The following is a 26119-nucleotide window of genomic DNA, read 5'->3' as shown; positions in this document are numbered from 1 at the left end:
CCTAAAAAGGCCGCCACATCAGGGCTTTACTCACTGACAGTACTTGTCCTGGCCGGGAATGCCTGGAGGAGCACAATCCTCGCCCCCTGCTTGTGATTGGAGAAATCATAAATCCCCCTTTTGTGTCCAATCACTGTGCTGTAATTTGTTACACCACAAGCTGATTTTTGGGAAGGGGGGTGTCCCTGAATGGTAGTTTGGAAATGTGGTCACCCTAATGCCATGCCGTGTGCCGCTAAAGTGTTCGGGTTTGGCTTGAAGAAAAGGTGGCAACCCTAGGATACACAGTTCCCAGAAGGCAGTGCGCCCCATTCACCAGAAGACACCGCGACGGGGGACGAGGAAGAAGACGACCGCGGTGGAGGAAGAGGCAGAAGGGCTAGTTCCGCAGAGCAACCGCCCTTTCTGGTGAGTATAAAAAAAAAAAATTTTTTTTTTTTTTACATTTTGGCAAACAAATAGAAATAAGGTGGAACTCCTTTCCACAGCCTTGTACATTGCACAGATCGAGCCATTCATCATTACTACTAACTAGTCTCTGAGAGCTTACAGCTCACTCTTGATTGGCGTCCACACGGGTACGCCCACACGAGGACCTGGGTGCTGACGTGTTCGAGGTGTCTAACTCAGTGCCTGAAGGAGCCGGAACACTCTGAAGCTGTCGTGTCGGTAAGTGTGAGGAGAATAGTATAAGGAAAGGCGTGAGGTTGCTAAGAGCGACGTTTATGATAAATCGTATCCGGCGCTTCCTAGACGGTACAGGGGGTTGTCATGCCGGAGCTGGCAGAAGAATGTTCCGCTGGTGACGTGAGAGGTGAAGGCCCCCAGAAACTGTCAGGAACCTTGGAGACGGGCATCAGGCAGGATGAGGAGGACGGTGTAGAGCCCACCTGGAGGAAGGCAGGGGCAGCAATTGTGTGTACATACCGCCCGCCCGGCTGGCAGCTGACATTCAGTTGGGCAGAGAGAGGGGGAAGTGACAGCACTCCGGAAGTGATCAGCCCACCTAGGTAACCTCACCTGTCACATCTATGACACCTACACTCTAATAGGCCAGTCTATGTAGTGGTCGTGTGATCAGGAGGAAGCCCTGCTAATACAGGTATTTTCACCCCAGCTAGCATTACACAGGAGCACATTGGGGCATGCTGTGATTGTTTATGGAATTCTAATGATCACCTTGGGGGAGCAAGGTCTGTGTTGTAAGAGAGAGAGGGATTCATCTGCCATTCCCATCAGCACTCCCAATAAAGCAGAGTCTCTGGGTGCTGTGCCAAGAAGCTGCCCTTCAGCATAATACCACAGGAGATCTCACTCATCGGGCACATTTTCCATTCCGAGAACGCCTTGCATTTATTTATTTTTTAAAGTGGAACTGAACCCTCCTATCCGTTACAGCCAAGGAAGCTGCCATCTTAGCCTCTGTTTGATCTGCAGATGCTCCACATATCACCCGTTATGACATTTTGATGGTTAGAGCACAAGCAACTGTGACAGTTATCATTCACGGCATGTCTTAAATGTAAATTGTGGTGGGAAACAAAAAGGTTTTAGTTCCGCTTTAATCAATACAATGCATTCTCTGATTGGATGAGGTAGAGAGGAGGGGCAGTGACATCACGTATTTTAGTATATTTACTATCATTATTTTATAGTAATTACCTTACTATAATCTTGTGTAATATGTTTATATACGTTTACTATACTGTATAGTATTACCTAATATTCGTAATGTGGTGAATGGAAAAATGTGCAGCCAGCTTTAGACACGCCTGACTGTTTATTTTTATGTTAGTTTGCCAAGCCATGCCTTATTAGTAAGTGAAAGTTTTGTTTTTTTGGGGGGGGTTGTGTGTGTATTTTAGATACAGTGAGTCATTTTCAAAATCTCTTTTTTGTAGCCTACTTATTTTTATTTTATTTTTTTAAGGCTGCGTCCCATTGGGAGGAGAGGGCACTCCATGTCCTGAGAACAAAACAGGAAGTGAGAAGAAATCTCCCACAACTTAAAGGTAAGCCCCACTTTGGAGTGGTCAATGTCATTGTATCCTCATTGGAAAGATTTGCCTTTTTTCCTGTTTCATGAGATTTTGGATTTCTCATCGTGTTCTGTCCCAGTGACTATGTTTATTAGGGCAGATAGACAGAATGAAGCCCCCTAGCAGAGGCACAGACAGCAGTAAAATCTTCAGAGGTTCTAATCTTCTTTATTTAAAAACAAAAACAAAAAAAAACACACAATTAATTGTAGATGAGCTTTTTAATGCATCTAAATCCCCCGTTTTGGCTAGGGTTAAGGGCCAATTTCTCCCTTTTCAGGAAAAAAAATAGCCTTTTTTTTTTTTTTTTTTTTTCTACACAGGCGCCTGCAGAGTATTGCACCTGCGATCCACTGCATCGTTGGGCTCCTGCAGACTCTTCCTCCAGCTTTCTTGCCCATTCCTCTTTAAAGCGGTGGTTCACCCTAAATAACAAGTTTCTACCATTAAATCCAGCATACTAGCGTGAGCTACAGTATGCCCTTTTTTTTTTTTTTTGGCGCCGTACTCAGTTTAATGCCGTAGTGAAGTTTCAGACTCCCCGCGGGGGAATGGGTGTTCCTATGCAGAGGGAAGATGATTGACGGCCTGCTATGGCGCGTCACGCTTCCCGAAAATAGCCGGAGTAGGTCTCGCTCTTTATGGCGCCTGCGCACAGACTAGGAGCTGACTGCGCAGGCTCTGTGAAGAGCCAAGTCCTATTTCGGCTATTTTCGGGAAGAGTGACGCGCCATAGCCGGCCGTCAATCATCTTCCCACTGCATAGGAACGCCCATTCCCCGCGGGGAGTCTGAAACTTCACTACGGGATTAAACTGTGAGTACGGCGCCAAAAAATAAAATAAAGGCATACTATAGCTCGCGCTAGTATGCTTGATGGCATGCTAGAAAAAAAAAACATTTTTTTTAGGGTGAACCCCCGCTTTAAGCAGTTTTTGTTTAAAACCTGGAGGAAGTGTCAGTGAACTACAAGAGCACTTATCAGCTCCTTCTCAGTCCATTCAGAACTACAAGTCATCTGTCGCAGTGGGAAGACAGTATTTGTAGTTTATTCATTCACAGATTCCTGTGAATGAATGACAAGGCAAAGCGCTGTCACAGGGTGGCTCAGGGGGTGAGGGGGGATGCTGCGAAAGAAAAAGGAGGGCGCACCGACCTTGTGCATTACCGTTTAAAAGGATTTTATTAAATAAATTAAAACAATGATCGTACTCACAAAGGGAGTTATGGACAGCGCTTATCAGGCAGTCACACTGGTACACAGCATCGCCAAACGAACACTATGACAGCACGGATCAGATGGTATCAAGCCGGCAATATGGCTGACGCGTTTCAGAGGCAAACCTCCTTCATCAGACCCTTGGTGGTCCATAGCAACATGTCACACTTTAAAGCAGAACTTTACCCATAACAACTTGATAAAAAAAATAATGTTCTTCAGCAAGGAACATACATTGCACGTTCATAATTATGCTACCAAAATGAGTGTGTGCTGTAAATTGCCTCCAGCATTGTTTTCTCCTTGCTGCCATTTTGCTCAAGCCAAAAACCCCAGCAGTAAATCATAAAGCTTATCTAAATCCAAATCGATTTAACGGTTTAAACGGTTCCTGGAATGCTGGGATTGCTAACTGTCACATTTGTCCTCAACCAAACTGTCAAACCATTAAATGGCTGGTGTCATAACTGATTACATGTGCAGCATTGTGGCAGTTGCAGATCAAGAAAATGCTTTCTTGGCTGTAAAAGAATAGGAGGGTTTAATTACGCTTTAGATCTCTTTCACACTGGGTCGTTTTGCAGGCGCTAAAAATAGCGCCTGCAAACCGACCTGAAAGAGCCGCTCCTTTGACTTCAGTGTGATAGCCCGAGGGCTTTCACACTGGAGCGGTGCACTAGCAGGACGGTAAAAAAAAGTCCTGCTAGCCCAGTGGTTCTCAACTCACAGGTCACCAACAGGTCACGTTTTCAAAATAACTGAAATTAACTGAAACGTTTTCCTCAAGGTAATATTTAAAATCTGGCCTGTAAGTGGGTCCCGAGGACCGGAGTTGAGAACCACTGTGCTAGCCGCATCTTTGGAGCGGTGTGTATACCACTCCTCCACCGCTCCTGCCCATTGAAATCAATGAGGCACCGCGGCTATATGGTCAGCAAATCGCCTCTGCAGAGGTGCTTTTCGGTGGTTTTTAACCCTTTTTCAGCCGCTAGCGGGGGTAAAAATAGCAGCGCTTTACTGCCGACATACCTCCCGGCCCAGTGTGAAAGGGGCCTTAAGGTTGTCAGTAGATTGGCAAATTTGGCAGTGCCTAAAACTGGAGAGCAACTGAGCATGTGCAGAGTGGGGTAAGACAAAGTATTACTGGATTTTAAACAGTATAGACACTTTTTTTCTTTTTAACGTTTTACATAGATATACCAGCAAAAGAGGTCAGCCTGAATTGATCTAGCAGGACTTCATTTTCGGGCTAAAGTTCCACTTTTAATACAAGTGTAACCTGTTTTTAAAGGTGAACCTGCTATCTGTTCACTATTAGGCAGAGTCGTTTTTTTGTTTTTTGTTTTTATTTGTCCTGACAACTATTGCCACTGGAAATTAACTCCCTGTTGTGCCTTGCCTTCAGGACAGAAACCGAAATTAAACCTTTTCAATAGGACATTGGTATCATAAAAACAGGGCTATTACTATTTCCTTGCCTATCCCAAAAAAATAAAATGTGTTTGGATACAATTGAATGCAACTTAAAGAGACTCTGTCATCTTGGGCATACAGGGCAAATAGACATCCTGTCTACAAAGGACCTTCCGACCCCTTGTAAAGAGGTGATTACTGTACCAGTGACCCTCCCCCACCGATTCTTTCTATGTCCCAGTCGGTAAAGTCTGGCACTTCTGGTTGTGGAGGAGCGTGTGACCTCCTAACCTGTGGCAATGCCAGTTACTAGGCTTAAGCACTGGCATATGACCGAGGGAGTGATGTCACTGTTCCCGCTTGGGTGCCAACAGAGCTCATTCTAGTGCTGGCTGCAACCAAGTAAGGGAGCGAATATAAGGGATTTTGCCCATTGCAGAGACACTGTCACTCAGCCTTGCATAGGCAATGGGGTTGATTTACAAAAACTGGCACGTGCAAAATCTGGTGCAGCTATGTATGCTATCCAATCGGCCTCCAAATTCAGCATGTTCAATTGTGCTTTGACAAAAAACCTGCGCTAAAATTAACAGCTCAAGTTTATTTCCTGGCTTATTTAAGATTTGATCACATTTTTAATGCTGTACTGAAAATGTATTTCCTACTTCTTTTCTTTTTTTTCTTTTTTTCTTTTTTTTTTCTTATAGTTTCACCCCCTCCAAAATCAAAACTTCCCAGCCTATGTAGTTATTGCTACACATAATTACTGTTATGAAATAGTTACATTAATCTATTATCGCTTATGCAAGATTGTTATAGTGATCCATGTGCTAGTTGTATTTGCATTGACTGAAATATCATTCCATGTACAGTATAGAAGGCTTTTTTAGATCGTAAGCCATGATCAAACTCTTTTCCATTTCCTCCTAGACATGGGTGTTCTTCGTTCAATTGCTCTCCTGTGCATGTGGCTTGTAGTTCCACCACTCATTGCAGCGGAGAATCGATACAAGCAAGGCGATTCGGTAATGTTGTATGTAAACAAAGTGGGACCATACCACAACCCGCAGGAAACGTATCACTACTACCAACTGCCAGTGTGTGCCCCCTCACAAATCCGCCACAAGAGCCTGACCTTGGGAGAAGTTCTGGATGGAGACCGGATGGCAGAATCTTTGTACAAGATTTCTTTTCGAGTTAATATTGAGAGGGAACCTCTATGTGAGCTTAAACTAGCTGTTGGTCAGGTAAATCTCCTCTTCTCTACAATTTAGGCATGTGGCACCATGTACCAGGGCATGATTTCAAGGTGATGTGTTAGCAAGGACCTAGGATTTTTTTTTTTTTTTTTTTGTAACTTTAGACTTGAGATGTCCTACACTTTTGTAGAAGATCATGCAGTTTGGTAATCCCAGCAGTCAATAATGATTTCTTATGGCAAATAGTTTCCTAAATCCATGGTTACATGGCATGCTGAATTCCAAGTCTTCTATCTTCAGTACTGTAGAGGAAATTGGTCCTTCTTCATGGATCTAAGTCCCTGTGGGGTGAGATGGACTCTTGTGATTGGCTGTCCAGAGTTGGGGTCTTCTCAAGCTCCAGAAGGTTACAGAGCTTGACAGTGTCACAAAGAGGCAGGGCTGGACTGGGACAAAAACTTGGCCCTGGACTTCATCCAGACTGGCCCACTTTGACAGGTCTCTCCCATGGCAGCCGGCCAACCAAGCCCCCTCTCCCCCTTCACTAGCCACTAGCGGTTCTACTTTATTAGAGTAGAGCGGCTGGTACTCTTATAGGCAGTACCAGTGGGAAAGCTAGACATTATTTTACCCGTGGCAAAAAATCAGTTCGGTGCCCCCCTTATGGGACAAGATTAGGCAGAAGTGAGAAACTCCCAGGCCATAGCTGTTGAGTCAGCTGTCTGTCCCCTCCCCCATGCTCCTCTGTCATCCCCCCTGCTCCTCTGGTCCTTCCCCCTGCCTCTTTGTTCCCCCCAGGTGAGCGCTGCGGGGAGGGAGAGGAGGTGAGCGCTGCGGGAAGGGAGAGACAGAGGATCAGGGGGGCAGCGGTCCACTGTCACTAAAGCCGGCCCACCGGGAAACTCCCTGTAGTCCCAATGGCCAGTCCATCCCTGCGAAGAGGTGCCTGGTTGACCCTAGCAAAGAGTGCTGTGATGAATCAGCGGTCGTCTTTGAGAGGTGACACAAACATGGGATATTAATGGCTTGGGTAGGTCAGTAAAAAAGAGTTTCAGAAAGTATTTATTTAAGAAAATGAATGATGGGAGGATCTTTATAGTATACTGTTCTATTCCTCTTGCACTAAAGGCGCTATATATGGTATGAGTTAATATGTGGAATTGTCTTGTTGGAGGAAGACAGTTGTGAGGGTGTTCGGGAGGCTTTGGTGATGCAGTTGGGTCAGTCATGGTTGTATTATCAGTACTGTGACGATGTTGTATTGTACAATGCTATTGTGGCTGTTCTGGAACATGTTTACTTAGTTTTAATAAAGTGTTTTTTTTTTTTTTTTTTTGAGGCATAACAAAAAAATTAAAACATGAATGCATGGAAGGAAGGAATAGGAGGGAAATGAGCTTTGCCTGAATATGTCTTTTAATGCACAATGAATAAGGCAAATTTGGAAAGCAGAAGAACCAGGAATTTTCATTTGTTCTGAAAAGTATCAGATCCACCTTGGCTTAGTTTGAACACAGCAGCCATTGGCTCCGCTACAAGCACTAATGACTGTCAGTTATTGCTCTCTGCTCTGCCTTATTGATCCTTAGAATACTGCAATCACTGATTTGCTGGCCAAAAAAAAAAAAGGTACAAGGATGATGCCTGTAGCTGCAGACATAATCCCCGTAATAACCACTGCACGGGGATGTCATTGGGCGGCAAGTGGTTAATCCTGACATAAATAAACTTGTTTTAGGGTGACAACTTAAGTGAGCACCCTTGGACAGGGTGTTAGAACTGCAAAACACCTCCCTCTTTTATCAACAACAGGAGGTGTTTTGCAGTCCACAGAGATGGCATAAAACAGCCAAGATAGTGCAGGAAGTTATAAGATTACAAGATTTCTAGCTAAAGTTTTGCCCTTGTGGGAACAGATATAATAGAATGCTTTAATTTGTATATATTTAACAGAACATACGAGCGATTTATTGTTAGAGTTTACAAACACTTTGGGGATTGTAACAGGAATCCTTTTTTGAAGTATGTATGGCCAGCAGGGAAGGGACGTTTCTATGCAAGGTTGACTTTCGGAGCTTGGAGCCCTGTTTCAAAGCAGGGGATACAATGACAATTTGAATCTCCTCCTCCTCCTCCTCCTCCTCCTGTGTATAGAACAACAACAGGTTTGAGCTGGGAAATTCCATTACTGGCAAGCTAGCACAAATTCTCTTCTAAGGTGAGGTTAGATTCAAAGGTATTCACGTCTTCCTAGAAGTCATCAAGAAACTAGGTTACATCTGTGATGAAGGTAAAATAGGAACGAATTGGTGAGTTAACCTGCAGAACAGTTTGGGTTGATTCTTTATCAAGTGGGCCAATTTATGTGCTACAAGATAAGTTGATAGCTACCATAATCTAAAGTCCTAGCTCAGGGATATGCAATTAGCGGACCTCCAACTGTTGCAGAACTACAAATCCCATGAGCCATTGCAAGACTCTGACAGCCACAAACTTGATACCCAGAGACAGAGGCATGATGGGACTTGTAGTTTTGCAACAGCTGGAGGTCCGCTAATTGCTTATCCCTGTCCTAGCTTAACAGGAAATTAAATGGGAAAGGGAGGTGGTCCTGTAGTCTGTAGTACATACATTCCCTGAATAAATGTTTCGGCAAACACAGAGGCCTAGTACACACGAGAGGATTTATCCGCGGATACGGTCCAACGGACCGTTTCCGCGGATAAATCCTCTCGAGGATTTCTGCGGATTTGGATCCGATGGAGTGTACTCACCATATGATCGAAATCCGCGCCGAAATCCCATCGCGATGACGTGTCGCGCCGTCGCCGCGATGATGATCGCGGCGACGTGCGCGACACGGTCATATAAGGAATTCCACGCATGCGTCGAATCATTACGACGCATGCGGGGGATCCATTCGGACGGATTGATCCGGTGAGTCTGTACAGACCAGCGGATCAATCCGTTGGGATGGATTCAAGCGGATAGATTTGAAAGCATGTCTTCAAATTTTTATCCGCTTGAAATCCATCCCAGGGGATAAAAATCCGCGGAAACAGATCCGCTGGGTTGTACACACCAGCGGATCTATCCGCTGGAACTGATCCGCAGATCAATTTCAGCGGATAGATCCTCTCATGTGTACGGGGCCTGAGGCAACAATCCTTCCTATCCCAGCTTTTAAATTGGCTATAATGCCGCGTACACACGGTCGTCTTTTGTGATGAAAAAAAACGAAGTTTTTCTAACTTCATCATAAAAAACAACGTTTCCCACACACCATCGTTTTCTGAAAATGCTCTAGCAAAGCGCGGTTACGTACAACACGTACGACGGCACTCTGTTCCATTCAAGCTCCCGTCTCATAACTTGCTTCTGAGCATGCGCGGGTTTAAAACTTAGTTTTAGCCCACACACGGTCATTTTTTATGACACAAAAAACGACATTTACAAAAACAACATAAAAAATTGAAGCAGGTTCGAATTTTTTTGTCGTTTTTTTAGAAGACAAAAAAACGATGTGAAGCCCACACACGATAATATTAAATGACGTTTTTAAAAACGTTGTTTTATTTCATCACAAAAACTACCGTGTGTACGCGGCATAAGGGTTTGCAATGCTGCCTAGGGGTGAGGTTTACATCTGTTAACTGTGTCTAAACCCAAATACAAATAGCCAGGTTCACAAAGACTTTGAGCCTGCGTAGCGTATCGCATATCGCCGTAAGTCAGAGAGGCAAGTGCTGTATTCACAAAGCACTTGCCTCTTAAGTTACGGCGGCGTAGAGTAAATGGTCTGGCCTAATTCAAATGAGGAACAGGGGGGCGTGTTTTATGTGATTGACGTTTTTACCGAACGGCGCATGCGCCATCCGTGGGCATATTCCAGTGTGCATTGCTCCAAAGTACGCCGCAGGACATATTGGTTTCGACGTGAACGTAAATTACGTCCAGCCCCATTCACGGACGACTTGCGCAAACTACGTAAAAATTTGACGCGGGAACGACGTCCATACTTAACATTGGCTAGGCCAGCTTTTTGTTCGACTAACTTTATGCCGGAAAACGCCTTACGTAAACAGCGTATCTTTACTGCGACGGGCAAGCGTACGTCCGTGAATAGGCGTATCTCGCAGATTTACGCATTCTAGACGTAAATCAGCGTTCACGCCCCTAGCGGCCGGCGGAACTAGACAGCTAAGATACGACGGCGCAGGCAGTCGTATCTTAGCTACATTTAAGTGTATCTCAATTTGAGAATACACTTAAATGTACGACGGCTTAGATCAGGGATATGCAATTAGCGGACCTCCAGCTGTTGCAGAGCTACAAGTCCCATGAGGCATAGCAAGACTGACAGCCACAAGCATGACACCCAGAGGCAGAGGCATGATGGAACTTGTAGTTTTGCAACAGCTGGAGGTCCGCTAATTGCATATCCCTGGCTTAGATTCAGAGTTACGACAGCATATTTTTTTTTTTTTGTAGCTTATTAGTCCTGCTGTGTGCTGACTGCATTAGGGTCCTTTTTTCCTCCCTGGGTTTTCACCTGGTAATCTTGCTTGCAATGCATTTCCTTTCCTGGGGGTGACAACGCTCACTGACTGCACTATATCTATGGAGGAGCAGCATTGCCACCTTGGGGTGCTCTCTTTATTCGATGTACAACCAGCCCTCTTTATCCGTATTGGCTTTGAATTGCATTGGGATGTTCTGTAGTTCACAGTTCTAGCTAGGAAAGCAGATACAATTGTTTGAGTTATCAGCTCTTTACGCAGGAAGTTACAAGGACACTGGAATTTTGGCAAAATCAACAGGCGTTTTTCTGTGCTTGCAAAAAGTGTAGATGGCCCGAATAAGGAAATTGATGCGGCTGTCACATTGAGCTCTGTAAGTAAATAACATTTTTGGATTTAGATATCCTTTTTAAAATTTTCAAGCTCATGATCCATAAACAAAGCACTTGAACAGACACCATGGGGTTGATTTACTAAAGGCAAATCCGCTCTGCATTACAAGTGCATTTGGAAGTGCAGTCGCTGTAAATCTGAGGGGAAGGTTTGAAATGAGGGGAAGCTCTGCCGATTGTATCATCCAATCATGTGCAAGCAAAAATGCTGTTTTTTTTATTGTCCTTGCATGTCCCCCTCGGATCTACAGTGACCGCACTTGCAGTGCAGAGTGGATCTGCCTTTAGAAAATAAACCCCCATGTTTGTTGGGTTGCTACATGGTAAGTGGCTTTGCTTGTTTGAAGAGCTGCACGGAAGCTGGTAATATGGGCACTCCTTTTGCAAATACTGCCACGCAATTATATCAGCCCTGTCATCCAGTTTAATTTGAATCTTCTCTTAAAGAGGAAGTAAACCCTCTCTTTAAAAAAAAAAAAAAAAAACCCTGCAAGACAAAGAAAAATGAGCTAGTATGCATAGCATACTAGCTCATTATGAATTACTTGCTTGAGAACGAAGCCCCCGCAGCGGTCTCCTCGGACACCTCCTCCGTCGCCACCATGATACCCAGATTGACTTGGCCAGTCACAGCGCCGGAGCAGCGATGACGTCACTCCTGTGCCCGCCGTAGACATCGGTGCTGCCTTTCTTGCAAATATCTCCTTAACCGTGGAGGTTTAGGAGATATTTGTTGCACCTACAGGTAAGCCTTAATCTAGGCTTACCTGTAGGTCAAAGTGGTCTGTAATGCTGCGTACACACGATCATTTTTCGACATGAAAAAAAAACGAAGTTTCTCAGCATGTAGAAAAAAACGTTTTTCCAACTTCATCATTAAAACGACGTTGCCAACACACCATCGTTTAAAAAAAAATGCTCTAGCAAAGCGCGGTGACGTACAACGGCACTATAAAGGGGAAATTCCATGCAAATGATGCCACCATTGGGGCTGCTTTAGCTGATTCCACGTTGGTAAGACGATTCGTGCTTTTCTGTCTGTTACAGCGTGATAAATGTGCTTACTCCATTATGAACGGTAGTTTTACCAGAATGAGTGCTCCCGTCTCATAACTTGCTTCTGAGCATGCGCAGGTTTTAAACGTCGTTTTAGCCCGCACATGATAATTTTTTTCATACCCGAAAAACGACATCGTTTAAAACGTTGTTAAAAAATGCAGCATGTTCGAAAAAAAATTGTCGTTTTTCAGAACCCGAAAAATTATGTGAAGCCCACACACGATCATTTTAAATGACGGTTTTTTAAAAACAACGTTTTTTTTCATGCTGAAAAATGATCGTGTGTACGCGGCATAAGGGTTTACAACCGCTTTAATGCCCCTTTCACACTGATCGGTCATGCTGGAAAACCAGCATTCGAACAGCATTTGCAGCCAATGGCAGCAGCGCTGATCAGTGTATTCTGACAGGGGGGAGGAGAGTCCTCCTGTCAGAATACAATAGTGCAACGAGGAAAATCCCAGCATTAACATATATTGTGTTGATGAAGGGATCTGTCAGGTTTTTTTTTTTTTTTCAGTTCAACCTGCTGGTTAAAAAAGAAAAAAATCTAAACATGCATACACCACTTTAAACAATCTCTGAGGGGGAAAAAAAACACTATTCAACAGTTTTATGACCCTTCTCATCTCTGACTCCCCCAACCCCCACCCAGTCCATAGCCCACTCCTTTCCTTATCTCACCAACTGTCCAAATTTAATTATAACTTCTATTTGTAAGATTTCCTTACTTCTGCCAAAACTTTGTGTATTAGTACTGGTTGGACCTTGAAGAAGGGGGTACAACCCGAAAGCTTGTCCTGAAAATTTGGATGTTTGTGCAAATAGGTTTTTGTTAAATATTGTCAAAATACAATGCAAGTTTCATTGGTCCAAGCTGGACCAATACAAGTATGCATCTGTCATACCTGGAAGACCCTGTGGAAGTTGGAAATCACTATAGTAGGCATTGTTACTATGGAGGTCACCGCTAGCTCCTGGGTCTCATACCAAACTGCTGCCCTGCTTCATAATGAACACAAGAGATCATTCGCTTAGTACAGGCATCGTTGGAAGAAAACTTGGCATTTTTTCAATGGATGCAGAGACTTCTGTGTTTTGACAAGGTGGAGAGGCAGGGAGGGTGATATCACATGCATACTTATATTGTTCCAAGCTGGGCCAGCGTACCTCAAAAAAAATAAATATGCATGCTTAAACTTCAGATTTAAAGGAGAAGTATGGCCAAAACTCTTGTCACAGGAGTGCACTTACTTTTGCTGTTCTGTGACCCAGAATCAGCTGAAAGCGAGCTACAATTCGCTATTGGCTGCTGTCACAGAACCGCTTTGGTGTCTAAAAGGATCACAACAACAATGTTGGGATTGACATAGATTCATGACTGGCAGCTGGCTCAGAAACGGAGGGTCTACTGGAATGGATGGCAATAGAGCTTTGTAATGCTGACCTACTCCAGTGCCATGTCAAGAACTACTGTGTGGATTAATTTCTTTAGTCTTTCAGCAATGTTCTGATCTTGTTTCTTCTGGCCTGCATTGGTCATCGTGTGGTACTGAAGTGGGTATAAAATGATGTGCTTTTCTGATTCTGAAGGTCTGTTTAGGAGCATATAATAGTCTTGAATACTGGCCAGATGGTACATTTTTTCGAAAGTGTCTGTTCATGTAAGCTTTGTCCCCTGTACATTATTTAAAGGTTTTTTTCATCAATATTATCACTGTCACCATTCTTACGCTTTGGAAATTGATGTTCTATGTATGGAAATGTTCTGTTGTCTTATGGTGTTGTGTTTTGTTTTTTTTTTTCCTTCAAGGTAGATGAACTTCGTCAAGCCATTGAAGAACTTTACTATTTCGAGTTTGTGTTGGATGACATACCGATCCGTGGCTTTGTAGGCTACATGGAGGAAAGTGGCTTCTTGCCACACACTCATAAAATTGGCTTGTGGTCTCACTTGGACTTCAACATTGAATATAATGAGGACCGTATCGTATTTGCCAATGTTAGTGTTCGAGATGTGAAGCCTTTTAGCTTAGATGATGTCCGAGAGCCACTTAGCTTGACCCATACTTATAGTGTACGTTGGTTCCCAACCATTGTGACTTATGAAAGGCGTGGAGACCGTCTCAGGGACAACAGTTTCTTCCCAAAAAGTCTGGAGATTCATTGGCTCTCTATCATTAATTCCATGGTACTAGTCTTTTTGCTTTTGGGTTTTGTGGTTATCATTCTAATGCGTGTTCTCAAAAGTGATCTGGCAAGGTACAATCTAGATGAGGAAGGGACGGATGACATGGAACAAGGAGACAATGGATGGAAGATTATTCACACAGATGTTTTCCGCTTTCCCCCACATAGAAGTCTATTGTGTGCCATACTTGGAGTAGGTTCCCAATTCCTTGCACTTGGAACAGGTAATAGCTGAATGCATTCAAAATGCATTTATTTATTTTTTTATTTGTTTTTTTTCATGCATTAACGATTGCCTCTTTTTTTATAGGTATCATTGTAATGGTTCTTCTAGGAATGTTTAATGTGCACAGACATGGTGCTATAAATTCTGCTGCTATACTACTTTACGCCCTCACTTGCTGTATTTCTGGCTACGTGTCCAGTAATTTCTATAAACAGCTGGGTGGAGATCGTTGGGTTTGGAACATTGTACTCACTACCAGCCTTTTTTCAGGTAAAACACTTTTATATATTTTTGTTAATTTACACTTTTGTAACCTACTTATGACAGAGGACCTGCCCAAGACCTTGTCAGTGACCTATAAAGAACAATTTAAAGCTAGTCCCAAAGCATTACTAAAAGTGCAGAGAGCGGTGGGTGGCAGAGGTCCCGGGTATACAGGGGGAGGAGTGGGATGATATGTGGGACAGTCCCTTTAAGTATTTGGTAGTGGCTAGGGACAGGCTAATTCAATTCAAGTTCCTGCACAGGGTGTATTATACCCCTGCCAGGTTGGCTTCGATATATCCCTCGGTGCCCTCTGAATGTTGGAGGTGTACGTTTGCCCCTGCGGATACGCATCACGTGTTTTGGGGTTGCCCCCAGATCCAACAGTTTTGGACTGGGGTCACGGCCTGTATTGAAGGGGTTCTGGGGGTACCTCTCCCGCAGGAAATCAGTGTCTGTTTACTTGGCCTGGTGGAGGAGGTAGTCCCATCTAGGGCTCACAGAACGTTACTTAGTATCTTGCTGTTCTATGGGAAGAAAGCTATATTGCTTAAGTGGAGGAGTCCGGGGGCCCCGGAGGTTGCTTTCTGGAAAGGCTTAGTAAATGCTATGCTCCCTTATTATAAGGCAACGTACTTATCTCGGGGATGTGTTGGGAAGTTCGAGAAGGTGTGGAGGGCCTGGTATGAATCTGACCAAACGGTTGGGTAATGGGGAAGGATAATTGAAATTGATGGATACCTGTGTTAAGTTGTAAGGGGAACTCACTTCAGGTGCATCGGGAATAGTGATTTGTGACTCACAACTGAGAAGGAGTGCTGTTACTTAATATGTCTTCAGCTATGGATTGGAGGGGAAGGGAACTGAGTAGGGGGGGGGGATGTTGGTTAATATGCCATCTGCGATGGCACGGTTATATGTTGACCGATAGATAAGCTTGGCGGTGTGCCAAGGAATGTTTTGTTTTGTATGTATAAAACCTTTAATAAACAGAAATTTTCAAAAAAAAAAAAGTTACACTTTTGTATAGAGGTAACATTATCCTTCTAGCACGAACAGCGAGCTTGAAATAGACTTGAGCGATGTTTTCAAACGTACCTGATTATTAGTCATATACAGTGCCTTTAAAAAGTATTCATACCCCCTGAAATTTCCAAATTTTGTCATGTTACAACCAAAATTATAAATGTATTTAATTGGGATTTTATGTGATAGATCAACACAAAATGGCACATAATTGTGAAATGAAAGGAAAATGATAGAATGACAAATGAAACCATGTGTCCTTTTTCCTTTCACTTCACAATTATGTGCCACTTTGTGTGGGTTTATCACAAAATCCCAGTAAAATACATTTATGTTTTTGGTTAGAACATTTTAAGGGGTATGAATACTTTTTCAAGGCACTGTATTCCCCCTTCCAACAGCAACTATTTTGGATACAGATATGTGAGGGCTGCTGATTGTCCTAACTATAATTTTATATCTGTAGGCCATCCAATGTAAATGTATGATTGGCTCTCCTAAACCGTACCCCCACCCCCTCTTTTGGCTCTCCTGTCTGTTCACTTCTTGAGAATCGCTTCCATTGGCGGTTTATTTTTTTTTATTTTTTTTTTAACCTCAATGCACTTATTCATTAATGTGTCCCTTTTAAATCACTCATCACTGTGCTGGCTGGTGCAGGACAAGTCTGATCATTGGAGGAGAGCAGTCTGACAGGTCGAGAGAAGTAAGAAAAGAACAAGCTTGCAGAGTGGGGACAGTAGGGGAGAGGGAAGAAGGGATCAGGATAAGGAATTAGAGTTAGGGCAGTACAGACGTCCTCATGCAAAGTGACTCCCCTTCTATGAAGGATTAAATCGTCCATAGAGACTTTTTTTAAATCTCCCCCAAAATGATGGGTGTTTCACAGATTCAAGACCACCTTAAACAAAATAACCTAGTGATGAAACCTTTGATACTAGGGCATTCCCACGAAAGTGCTAGCCATTCCGCAACCTGAAAAGCAGCACCCTAGATAAATTTGCCCAGTCTGTGTGGTAGCATGTACCACCTAAACAAAAACTTAGAATTGGCCTCAATAAATGATGAATTTAGTGATCTGTGTGCAATTCTGTACCTTAAAGTGGATGTAAACCCTCTCCTAGACCCAGTGAAGTGAACAGCCTCAGATGATACACAGAGATTAAACAAATCTATATAGTATATCTGCAGTCTTTCCCTTTGTAAGTTCTTTAGAAAGTACACATTTAGGTAGATTCAGGTAGAGTTAGGCCGACTTATCAGTAGATAAGTCGATCTAACTCAGAATCTACGCGGACTTATGTTTAAGCGTATGCTCAAACAGAGATACGCTTAAACATATCTTAGATTGCAATATTTTGGTTGGCCGCTAGGTGGCGCTTCCATTGCGGTCGGCGTAGAATATGTAAATTAGGAGATACGCCGATTCACGAACGTACGCCCGGCCGACGCAGTACTTTTACGCCGTTTGCGTAAGAGGCCACGTAAAGTTAGAGCTAGGCCCTAGTGGAATAGTAATGTTAAGTAAGTATTTACGTCCACGTCAAAATCAATAGGCCCGTGCGGCGTACTTAGCCGCAATGCACACTGGGAAATGTAGGCGCCCGGCGCATGCGCAGTTTAAAAAAACGTAAAAAATGTGAGGTCAAGCCTCATTAACATTAAACACGCCCCCCCCAACACATTTGAATTAGGCGCCCTTACGCCCGCCGATTTAGGCTACGCCGTCGTAACTTGGCAGGCAAGTACATTGAGAATCATGTACTTGCCTAGCTTACTTACGGCGGCGTAGCCTAAACACGCTAAGCTACGCCGCCGTAACTATAGGCTCTGCTACCTGAATCTACCTATTTGTGTTACAAATTTTTCTTCATCATTCAGCAGTGGATGTGAAGTCTGGGCTTACACTGTTTAAGAGCTGATTGGAGGAAAGGCACACCTTCCCCCTCTACATAGGCAGAGAAGGAAAGAAAAAACTTGCAGAGCTGCAGTCTGAATAGACAAGCTCTCTGCTTATTGTATCTCTGTTCTTTTCCCGACACAAATTTCCAGCTGCTTTTATCTCATGTCAGAGAACTTGTCAGTAGTTATCATGCTGATAACAGAGGAACGGAGCAGCAGAAAGACACGGCACTTAGAGCTTTGGAGAGAAATACGAGCATTACAGATATGTGCCTAGGTCAAATTTCATGAATAGGGGTTACAACCACTTTTAAGGAAGTTCACCTTTTCCAGAAAAGCAAGAGGTCAGGATGTGCAAGTAGCTAACTAGGAGTTGTTAACTTGGGTTCTAATGGAACCCAGATGGTGGCCTACAGGTAAAACAATACAATCAATGATCATTTTACAAAGCTGCACAGATTTGTAATATCTACCTGGGCCCCTTAACTGCATACACTATATTACCAAAAGTATTGGGACGCCTGCCTTTACACGCACATGAACTTCCCTCTCCGTCAAATGCTTTAAATCGGTGCACAAAGCATGATCCAAAAAGACATGGAGGAGACGCTTGACTGGCCTGCACAGAGTCCTGACCTCAACCTGATAGAACACCTTTGGGATGTGTTGGAGTGGAGACTGCGAGTCAGGCCTTCTCATCCAACATCAGTGTCTGTCCTCACAAATGTACTTCTGGAAAGAATGGTCAAGCATTCCTATAGACACACTCCAAAACCTTGTGGACAGCCTTCCCATAAGAGTTATAGCTGCAAAGGGTGGGCCAACTCGGTATTGAACCCTATGGATAAGAACAGGGATACCATTAACTACTTGCCATCCAGGCCAATTCTGACATTTCTCTCCTACATGTAAAAATCATATTTTTTTTTGCTAGAAAATTACATAGAACCCTCCCAAACCTTTTTTATATATATTATAGTGTGTGTGTGTGTGTGTGTGTGTGTGTGTGTGTTTTTTCTTTTTTTATAGCAGAGACCCTAGAGAATACAATGGCAGTCATTTCTACTTTTTATCTCCCACGGTATTTGCGCAGAAAATTTTCAGACGCTTTTTTTTTGGATAAAAAACAAGCTTAAAAAAAAAAAAGTAAAGTTAGCCCAATTTTTTTGCATAATGTGAAAGCTGAAGTTACGCAAGGGAAAATAAATACCTAACATGTCACACTTCAAAATTGCACACGCTCGTGGAATGGCACCAAACTTCAGTACTTAAAAATCCCCATAGGTGACGCTTTAATTTTATTTATTTTTTTACTGGTTACATGTTTTGAGTTAGAGGAGATCTAGGGCTAGAATTATTACTTTCGCTCTAACGATCGCAGTGATACCTCATGTGTGGTTTAAAACCGTATTCATATGGTGGTGGGACTTGCATATGCGTTTGCTTCCGTGTACGGGGACAAGGGCGCTTTCCATTTTTTTTTTTTTTTTTTTTTATTCATTTTATTGCTAATTTTGGTCCACCAGAAATCTCTAATGGTAAACATCCGAGGTCGGCAGATTCTGTCTCCGACTCATCAATCACTCGCAGCGGTGAGTCGTTGGAAGCACGGAAGGGGCGGATGTCCCCTCTCACTGCCCGTAAGAACGATCAAGCAGCTGACCAGCTGCTATGATCATTCTTATGGTGCAGGTAATCGCCAGCTGAAAAAGACTGTCTGAATGGTGCCTGTAGCTGCAGGCATCATTCAAATATACCTGCTCAAAGTCAAGGACGTCATATGACGGCCAGCGGAAGTCTCAATACTTTTGGTAATATAGTGTAGGTAATTTTCTGGAAAAGGTGAGCTAGGCCTTTTTAAGGTATTTTTCACAGGAAGAAAATTATATAAAAATGTCCTAAAGAGTCCTAATGGGGACAAATAATATCCTGAGCCCACTTCTAAAATTTACCCTGGTAATAAATGGGCAAATAATTGCTTATTTAACAGCTTGTCTACCGCCCGCCATCATATGATGGCGGGACAAAGACTCTCTCGTTCTGGGCGGACGTCATGACGTTGCCCTTTCCCGAGCCACTAGGGGGCGCATGAGCGCCTGCCGCATCACTGGGGACCTGATGCGCGTGCCTGGCAGACCGCAATGTCTGCCGGGCACTTGCGATTGCCCAGTAACTGAGAAAAGAAAACAAAGGCGTACCAGCCTAGTGTATTACCGTTAAAAGATTTTAATAAATTAAAATGTATATACAGGACCTACTCACAAGTGTAGTAGAAAGACTGGGCTCTGATGAAGAGGCTTAGAGCTTCGAAACGCATCAGCCGGCGGTGACCCCTCTAACTGTCTCCATGACCGGTCGGAGTGTGGTTCGAGGTCTTCTCACTGCAGCTTATGTTGATTAAGCCTCACTGCGATTCTTTCTACTACACTTGTGAGTAGGTCCAGTATATACATTTTAATTTATTAAAATCTTTTAACGGTAATACACTAGGCTGGTGCGCCTTTGTTTTCTTTTCTCTTGTTTTCCACTAGGATATCCCCATCCATGAAGGGCAGCAAGGCCGGTGGCACCGTTGTTGGTATTTGACTTTTGGACTATCCTCTCGTGCGCAGGAGAATTTGTTTTCTGTGTTCTAAAGTGCCCAGTAACTCAGCAGGGGGGTGTGTGTGTGTGTGTGTGTGTGTGTGTGTGTGTGTGTGTGTACGCACAGATCCACGTCCTGTCAGGGAGAGGAGACCGATGCTGTGTCCCTTGTACATAGGGACACCGATCGGTCACCTTCCCCAGTCAGTCAGTCCCCCCACAGTAAGAATCACTCCCTAGGGAACACATTAACACGATTGCCCCCTAGTGTTAACCCCTTCCCTGCCAGTCATATCCATACAGCAATCGATGCATTTTTATAGCACGGATCCCTGTATAAATGTGAATGGTCTCAAAAATGTATCATATGTTCGCCGCAATATCGCAGTCACGATAAAAATCGCAGATCGCCGCCATTACTAGTAAAAAATAAATAATATAAATGCTATACATCTATCCCCTATTTTGTAGACGCTATAACTTTTGTGCAAACCAATCCATATAGGCTTATTGCGATATTTTTGGTAAAAAAAAAAAAAAATGTAGAAGTATACGTATCGGCCTAAACTGAGGAAAAAAATTGGATATTGTAGCAAAAAGTACAATTTTTTTTTTTCTTCTTCTTTGTTTATAGCGCAATAAATAAAAACCGCAGAGGTGATAAAATACCACCAAAAGAAAGCTCTATTTGTGGGGAAAAATGATAAAAATTTCATTTGGGTACAACGTTGCATGACCGTGTAATTGTCATTCAAAGTGTGACAGCGCTGAAAGCTGAAAAATGGCCTGGGCAGGAAGGGGGTGAAAGTGCCTTGTAGGCAAGTGGTTTAAATAGTTACATAGTTAGTCTGGTTGAAAAAAGAAACAAGTCCATCCAGTTCAACAAATATAAGAACTGTACTTTCAAATTTCCCGCGTCGTATCTTTAGTTTGAATCCTCAAACCAAGATACGACGGCTTTTGGGTAAGATCCGACAGGTGTACGTCTTCGTACGCCTTCAGGATCTTAGATGCAATACTTCGGCGCCCGCTCGGTGGAGTTTGCGTCGTTTTCCGCGTCGGGTATGCAAATTAGCGATTTACGACGATCCACGAACGTACGCACGGCCGTCGCATTTTCTAACGTCGTCTGTAGTCGGCTTTTTCCGGCGTATAGTTAAAGCTGGTATTTTGCAGCGTATCGATAGACTTGCCATGTTAAGTATGGTCGTCGTTCCCGCGTCGAAATTTGAAATTTTTATTTTTTTTTGCGTAAGTCGTCCGTGAATAGGGATGGACGTAACTCACGTCTAAGTTCAAAAAATGACGTTGTTGCGGGAAATTTCTGGACGCCGCATGCGCAGTTCATTCGGCGCGGGGACACGCTTCATTTAAATGAAACTCGCCCCCTGATCGCCGATTTGAATTCCGCCGCCAGAAATACACTACGCCGCCGTAACTTACGGCGCAAAGTCGTTGGATTCGAAATTCCGCCAGGTAAGGTACGGCGGCGTAGCGTATCTCTGATACGCTGCGCGGATCCAATTCTCTCTGGATCTGGCCCTATATCTCTTTTTCCTCTAGATGTAAGAAGTACCCTCTTGTCCTCTGTGATGACCTTAAAGTGGATGTAAACCCAATTTTTTTTTTTTTGATGTCACAATGTAGAGAATCCGATTTCCTATCATCTGTGCCCAGTCTTGCCACACAGAGTTAATCCAGCTCTGAGCAATCCTCTTTTATTGTTCAGTGAAAATTAACAGACTTCCAGATAAAAACCTGTCTAAATAAAAAGTCCTTTCCGTCCCCTTGCTTCGAGTAACATACATTACCTCTAGCAATGATCACCCCCCCCCCCCATATTATGATAAACATCCAGGAATGTGCATGTGTCCAAGCTAGTGCACGAGATATGTAAAAACCCTGTCACTCGAAGCAAGGGGACGGAAAGGACTTTTTATTTAGACAGGTTTTTATCTGGAAGTCTGTTAATTTTCACTGAACAATAAAAGAGGATTGCTCAGAGCTAGATTAACTCTGTGTGGCAAGACTGGGCACAGATGATAGGAAATCTTATTCTCTACATTGTGACATCAAAAAAAAAATGTTTTAGGTTTACATCCACTTAAAGTGACTAAACGCCAAGTTCACTATATGGACACGAAAAATATTTGTTCAGTTTTAAAAAATGTTGATAAAAAAATTAAGTGTATGTGTACAGTATATAATTTTGTATTCTGAATAAGACCACAAACCCTTTTGGTATTCAGTTTTTATTTTGCTTGTGTCTATGGTACGTGATAATAGGCCTCCAAGCCATTGTTTTTATAACATTGGTTTTACAATTGCCAAAAAATAGATGCAATAAACTCAATCAAGGACGTTTTAGAAATTCAAATATCCTACTAATATAAATGTCTAATATAACTGAATTGTAATAAATGTTTATGTACATTTTTCTTGTGATATCCCATTTTATCCCATTCCTATTGCAGCTCCATTTTTCCTGACTTGGAGTGTTGTGAATTCAGTTCACTGGGCCAATGGTTCAACGCAAGCTCTTCCAGCAACCACAATCCTCCTGCTGCTTACTGTATGGCTCCTGGTTGGATTCCCTCTCACTGTAATTGGAGGTATCTTTGGTAAAAATAGTGCAGTAAACTTTGAGGCTCCGTGTCGGACCAAGAACATTGCTCGAGAAATCCCTCGCCAACCTTGGTATAAGTCAGCGCCAGTCCACATGGCTATTGGAGGCTTCCTACCTTTTAGGTATTTATGCTTAATTGTACCTTGCACTGCCTTATTAACTGCAGAATAATAATTGATCTTAAAGTGATACTAAAGGTTAGATTTTATTTTTATTTTTTAAATAACAAACATGTCATACTTGCCTCCACTGTGCAGTTCGTTTTCACAGTGTTGCCCTGATTGTCCTCTTCTGGGATCCCTTGGCGGCTCTTCACCGCATTAGATAACCCCCCTAGGAGAAGTGCTCTCCCAAGGGGTTACCTTTTGGGCGCGCACCCGAGTCCAGCATTTTGCGTCCATAGCCACCAAATGCAGGACTCGGCCCCGCACCCCGGCGGCCGCGTCACTTGCTTTTGATTGACTACAGCAGGAGCCAATGGCTGCGCTGCTATCAATCTATTCAATAAAGAGCTGAGAACCCCAGGCAGTGAGACAGCGCTTCCTCGGCGTAGGACATTCCAAGGCTCAGGTGAGTAAAACTGGGGGGCCAGTGACTGACAGAAGTTTTTTCGCCTTAATGCATAGGATATATTGAGTTGAAAAAACAGGAGGGTTTACAACCCCCTTTAACTGCTTGCCGACCAGCGCACGACTATATACGTCGACAGCATGGCACGGACAGGCAGGACGACGTGTGTATGTATATAATATATGTCCCCTTTAAGATCGCAACATTGTGGACGCGCGCCCGCCGTGAGCCCTGTGATTGTCTCGCTGTGAGAAAGAACGGGTAGATGTGCTGATGTAAACAAGCATCTTCCCGCTCTGCCTAGTGACAATGACAGTGATCAACTCTTCCTGTATTCGGAAGCGGTGATCACTGTCTTGTCACACACAGCCCCCCCCCCCTACAGTAAGAATCACTCACTAGGGCACACTTAACCCCTACAGCGCCACCCAGCGGTTAACCCCTTCACTGCCAGTGTCATTTTCACAATAATCGGTGCATTTTTATAGCACTGATCGCTGTAAAAATTACAGTGGTCCCAAAAATTTGTCAAAAGTGTCCGATGTTTCTGCCATAATGTTGCATACACGATAAAAATCTCTGACCGCCGCCATTACTAGTAAAAAAAAAAAAAAAAAAAATGCCATAAAACTATCTATTTTGTAGACGCTATAACTTTTTTGCGTAAACCTATCAATAAGCGCTTTATTGCTTTTTTTTTTTTTTTACCAAAAATATGTAGAATACGTATCGCCCTAAACTGAGGGAAAATTTTTTTTTTTTTTTTTATATATATTTTGGGGGATACTTATTATAGCAAAAAGGAAAAATATTGCATTTTTTTTTTTTTTTTTTCAAAATTGACGCTCTATTTTTGTTAATAGCGCAAAAAATAAAAACCGCAGAGGTGATCAAATACCACCAAAAGAAAGCTCTATTTCTAGATTGTAATCTCTAATGAGCAGGGCCCTCTGATCCCTCCTGTATTGATTTGTATTGTGACTGTATTGTCTTCCCTGATGTTAAGCGCTGCGCAAACTGTTGGCGCTATATAAATCCTGTATAATAATAATTTGTGGGGATAAAAAGGACATCAATTTTGTTTGGGAGCCACGTTGCACAACCGCGCAATTGTCAGTTAAAGCGACGCAGTGCCGAATCGGAAAAAAGTGGCCCGGTCTTTGACCAGCAAAATGGTCCGGGACTGAAGTGGTTAAAGGGGGGGGGGGGGACACATGCAATATTCTGGTCCCTCTCCAAGAGTTGACAGCAGCAGGGGTCTATGGCTCCACTGCCCTCAATTTCTTTTTTTGAACATATATTTTTTTTTTTTTTTACCTTCATGCAGAGAATGCACCAACGTTAAAAATTTAAGACTTTAGTCCTGTTTTAAGGTTGTTTGGGTAGCGCTTACAAATGCATATTACTTTGTAAAACAGTTATTACTTTGTAAAACAGTTATGTTTTTCTATATTGTTTCTTTGGCATTAATTGTGTGTTTCTTTACAGTGCAATCTCTGTGGAGCTGTATTACATCTTTGCTACTGTATGGGGCCGAGAGCAGTACACTTTGTATGGGATTCTCTTTATCGTCTTTGCCATTCTACTGAGCGTAGGTGCCTGTATTTCTGTGGCGTTGACATACTTCCAGCTGTCAGGTGAAGATTATCGGTGGTGGTGGAGATCAATTCTAAGCACAGGATCTACTGGAGCATTTATCTTTCTGTACTCCGTCTTTTACTACTGGCGTCGGTCTAATATGTCAGGGGTGGTTCAAAGTGTAGAATTCTTTGGGTACTCTTTCCTAACCGCATATGTTTTCTTTCTCATGCTTGGAACTGTCAGCTTCACAGCATCACTTCGGTTTATCCGTTATATATATGTAAACCTCAAGATGGACTAAAATCCTGAGCCAGGCACATCACTTGTGCTATAAATGCTATATGTGGAATAATGGACCAACCACAGAGGAAGAGGCTGAAGATCCTGTACCTGCTGCTCCAAAGGCCCATCCAATACAGATTGATGCAAGTGGAGCATGGGGATATAAAATCGCAGAGATGCCTACCTAAGAAGAGGAACATGCAGCAGTAAGACTGGAGATACAAGTAAACCAAGCAATAAACTGTTACAGAAAATTCCATGAAACCTCAGTAATGGACAGCTGTCTCCCTGGTGACTGTTTAATTCCACTCCTGCTCATCTCTTATACTGCTAAAATTGTCTTTTTGCAAAGGCTTCTTTGCTATCATTATTTGATCTCGCATTGTTGATGCAAATTAGGTTCTTAGTCTGGAAATGTCATCATTTTCGAACATAAGGGAAAGTTTTGGTTGCCTTTTTAAAAATCATCGGAAGACTCCTCACTGTGGCTTGAACATTTGTTCTGGTCTGTTAGTTTTGTAAGATGGTCTTGTGGGCTTTCTCTGGCCTGTTTCTTTTCAGACAGTCTCCTGCACTCTACTGGACTTCTGTAAAAATATATATATTTATATCTTTTGGTTTCCTTTTTACAAAATAAAAAAAAACGCAAAAAAAAAAACATGTTTGAAAATATCTTTACTGATATAAGCTTATGCACACAGACGTTGATTAAGGTGCCTGCTTGTGACAGCTCCAGCATAATTTAGCCCAGTGGCATACTGTATATTTCAGAATATATTATGTGCGTTTATATGCATGTAACCACTGGCACGTGCGTAAATGTTGACATTATGAAAAATACGCCCATACGTAGGAAAACATTAGTGCTGGTGGTTATTGCGTGCATATAGCCGCACAGAATGTATTCTTCGATATGTATGTCAATGGACTAAATTATGCTGGAGCTATGGCTACCAGGCACCCCAAAACGGGTAGATTTTACGCCTGTATGACCATATGTCCTAATATGGAGCTCTGCTAACTATTATT

At 43.0% G+C, this 26119-nt stretch overlaps 1 protein-coding gene across 3 annotated transcripts; it reads left to right on the top strand.

Moving 5' to 3' along the window:
• Positions 1 to 567: 567 nt before the first annotated feature.
• Positions 568 to 25702, top strand: TM9SF1 (transmembrane 9 superfamily member 1). 3 transcript variants are annotated; one of them, XM_040354695.1, is made up of 7 exons: positions 568 to 669; positions 1931 to 2012; positions 5601 to 5917; positions 13654 to 14254; positions 14341 to 14526; positions 22506 to 22779; positions 24716 to 25702. In XM_040354695.1, exons 3-7 carry the CDS (start codon positions 5603 to 5605, stop codon positions 25107 to 25109), a joined length of 1770 nt encoding a protein of 589 aa, XP_040210629.1. In that variant the 5' UTR covers positions 568 to 669; positions 1931 to 2012; positions 5601 to 5602; the 3' UTR covers positions 25110 to 25702. The 3 variants fall into 3 exon arrangements, with proteins under 3 accessions (XP_040210629.1, XP_040210626.1, XP_040210636.1); XM_040354692.1 differs by lacking the exon at positions 568 to 669 and adding an exon at positions 763 to 1010; XM_040354702.1 differs by lacking the exon at positions 568 to 669 and adding an exon at positions 1017 to 1102.
• Positions 25703 to 26119: the final 417 nt, after the last annotated feature.

The sequence above is a fragment of the Rana temporaria genome, chromosome 1, assembly GCF_905171775.1.
Source record: "Rana temporaria chromosome 1, aRanTem1.1, whole genome shotgun sequence".
NCBI lineage: Eukaryota > Metazoa > Chordata > Amphibia > Anura > Ranidae > Rana > Rana temporaria.
The sequence above is the reverse complement of the archived record's forward strand: the minus strand, read 5'-3'. Positions and strand labels throughout refer to the sequence as shown.

What these genes read in the sequence shown, in the direction of transcription:
- TM9SF1 (XM_040354695.1), top strand. Translation starts at nt 5,603, where the DNA reads ATGGGTGTTCTTCGTTCAATTGCTCTCCTGTGCATGTGGCTTGTAGTT. An exon ending in ATTCCTTGCACTTGGAACAG is followed by an intron (nt 14,255 to 14,340) that starts GTAATAGCTGAA and finishes CTTTTTTTATAG; the next exon opens with GTATCATTGTAATGGTTCTT. An exon ending in GGAGGCTTCCTACCTTTTAG is followed by an intron (nt 22,780 to 24,715) that starts GTATTTATGCTT and finishes GTTTCTTTACAG; the next exon opens with TGCAATCTCTGTGGAGCTGT.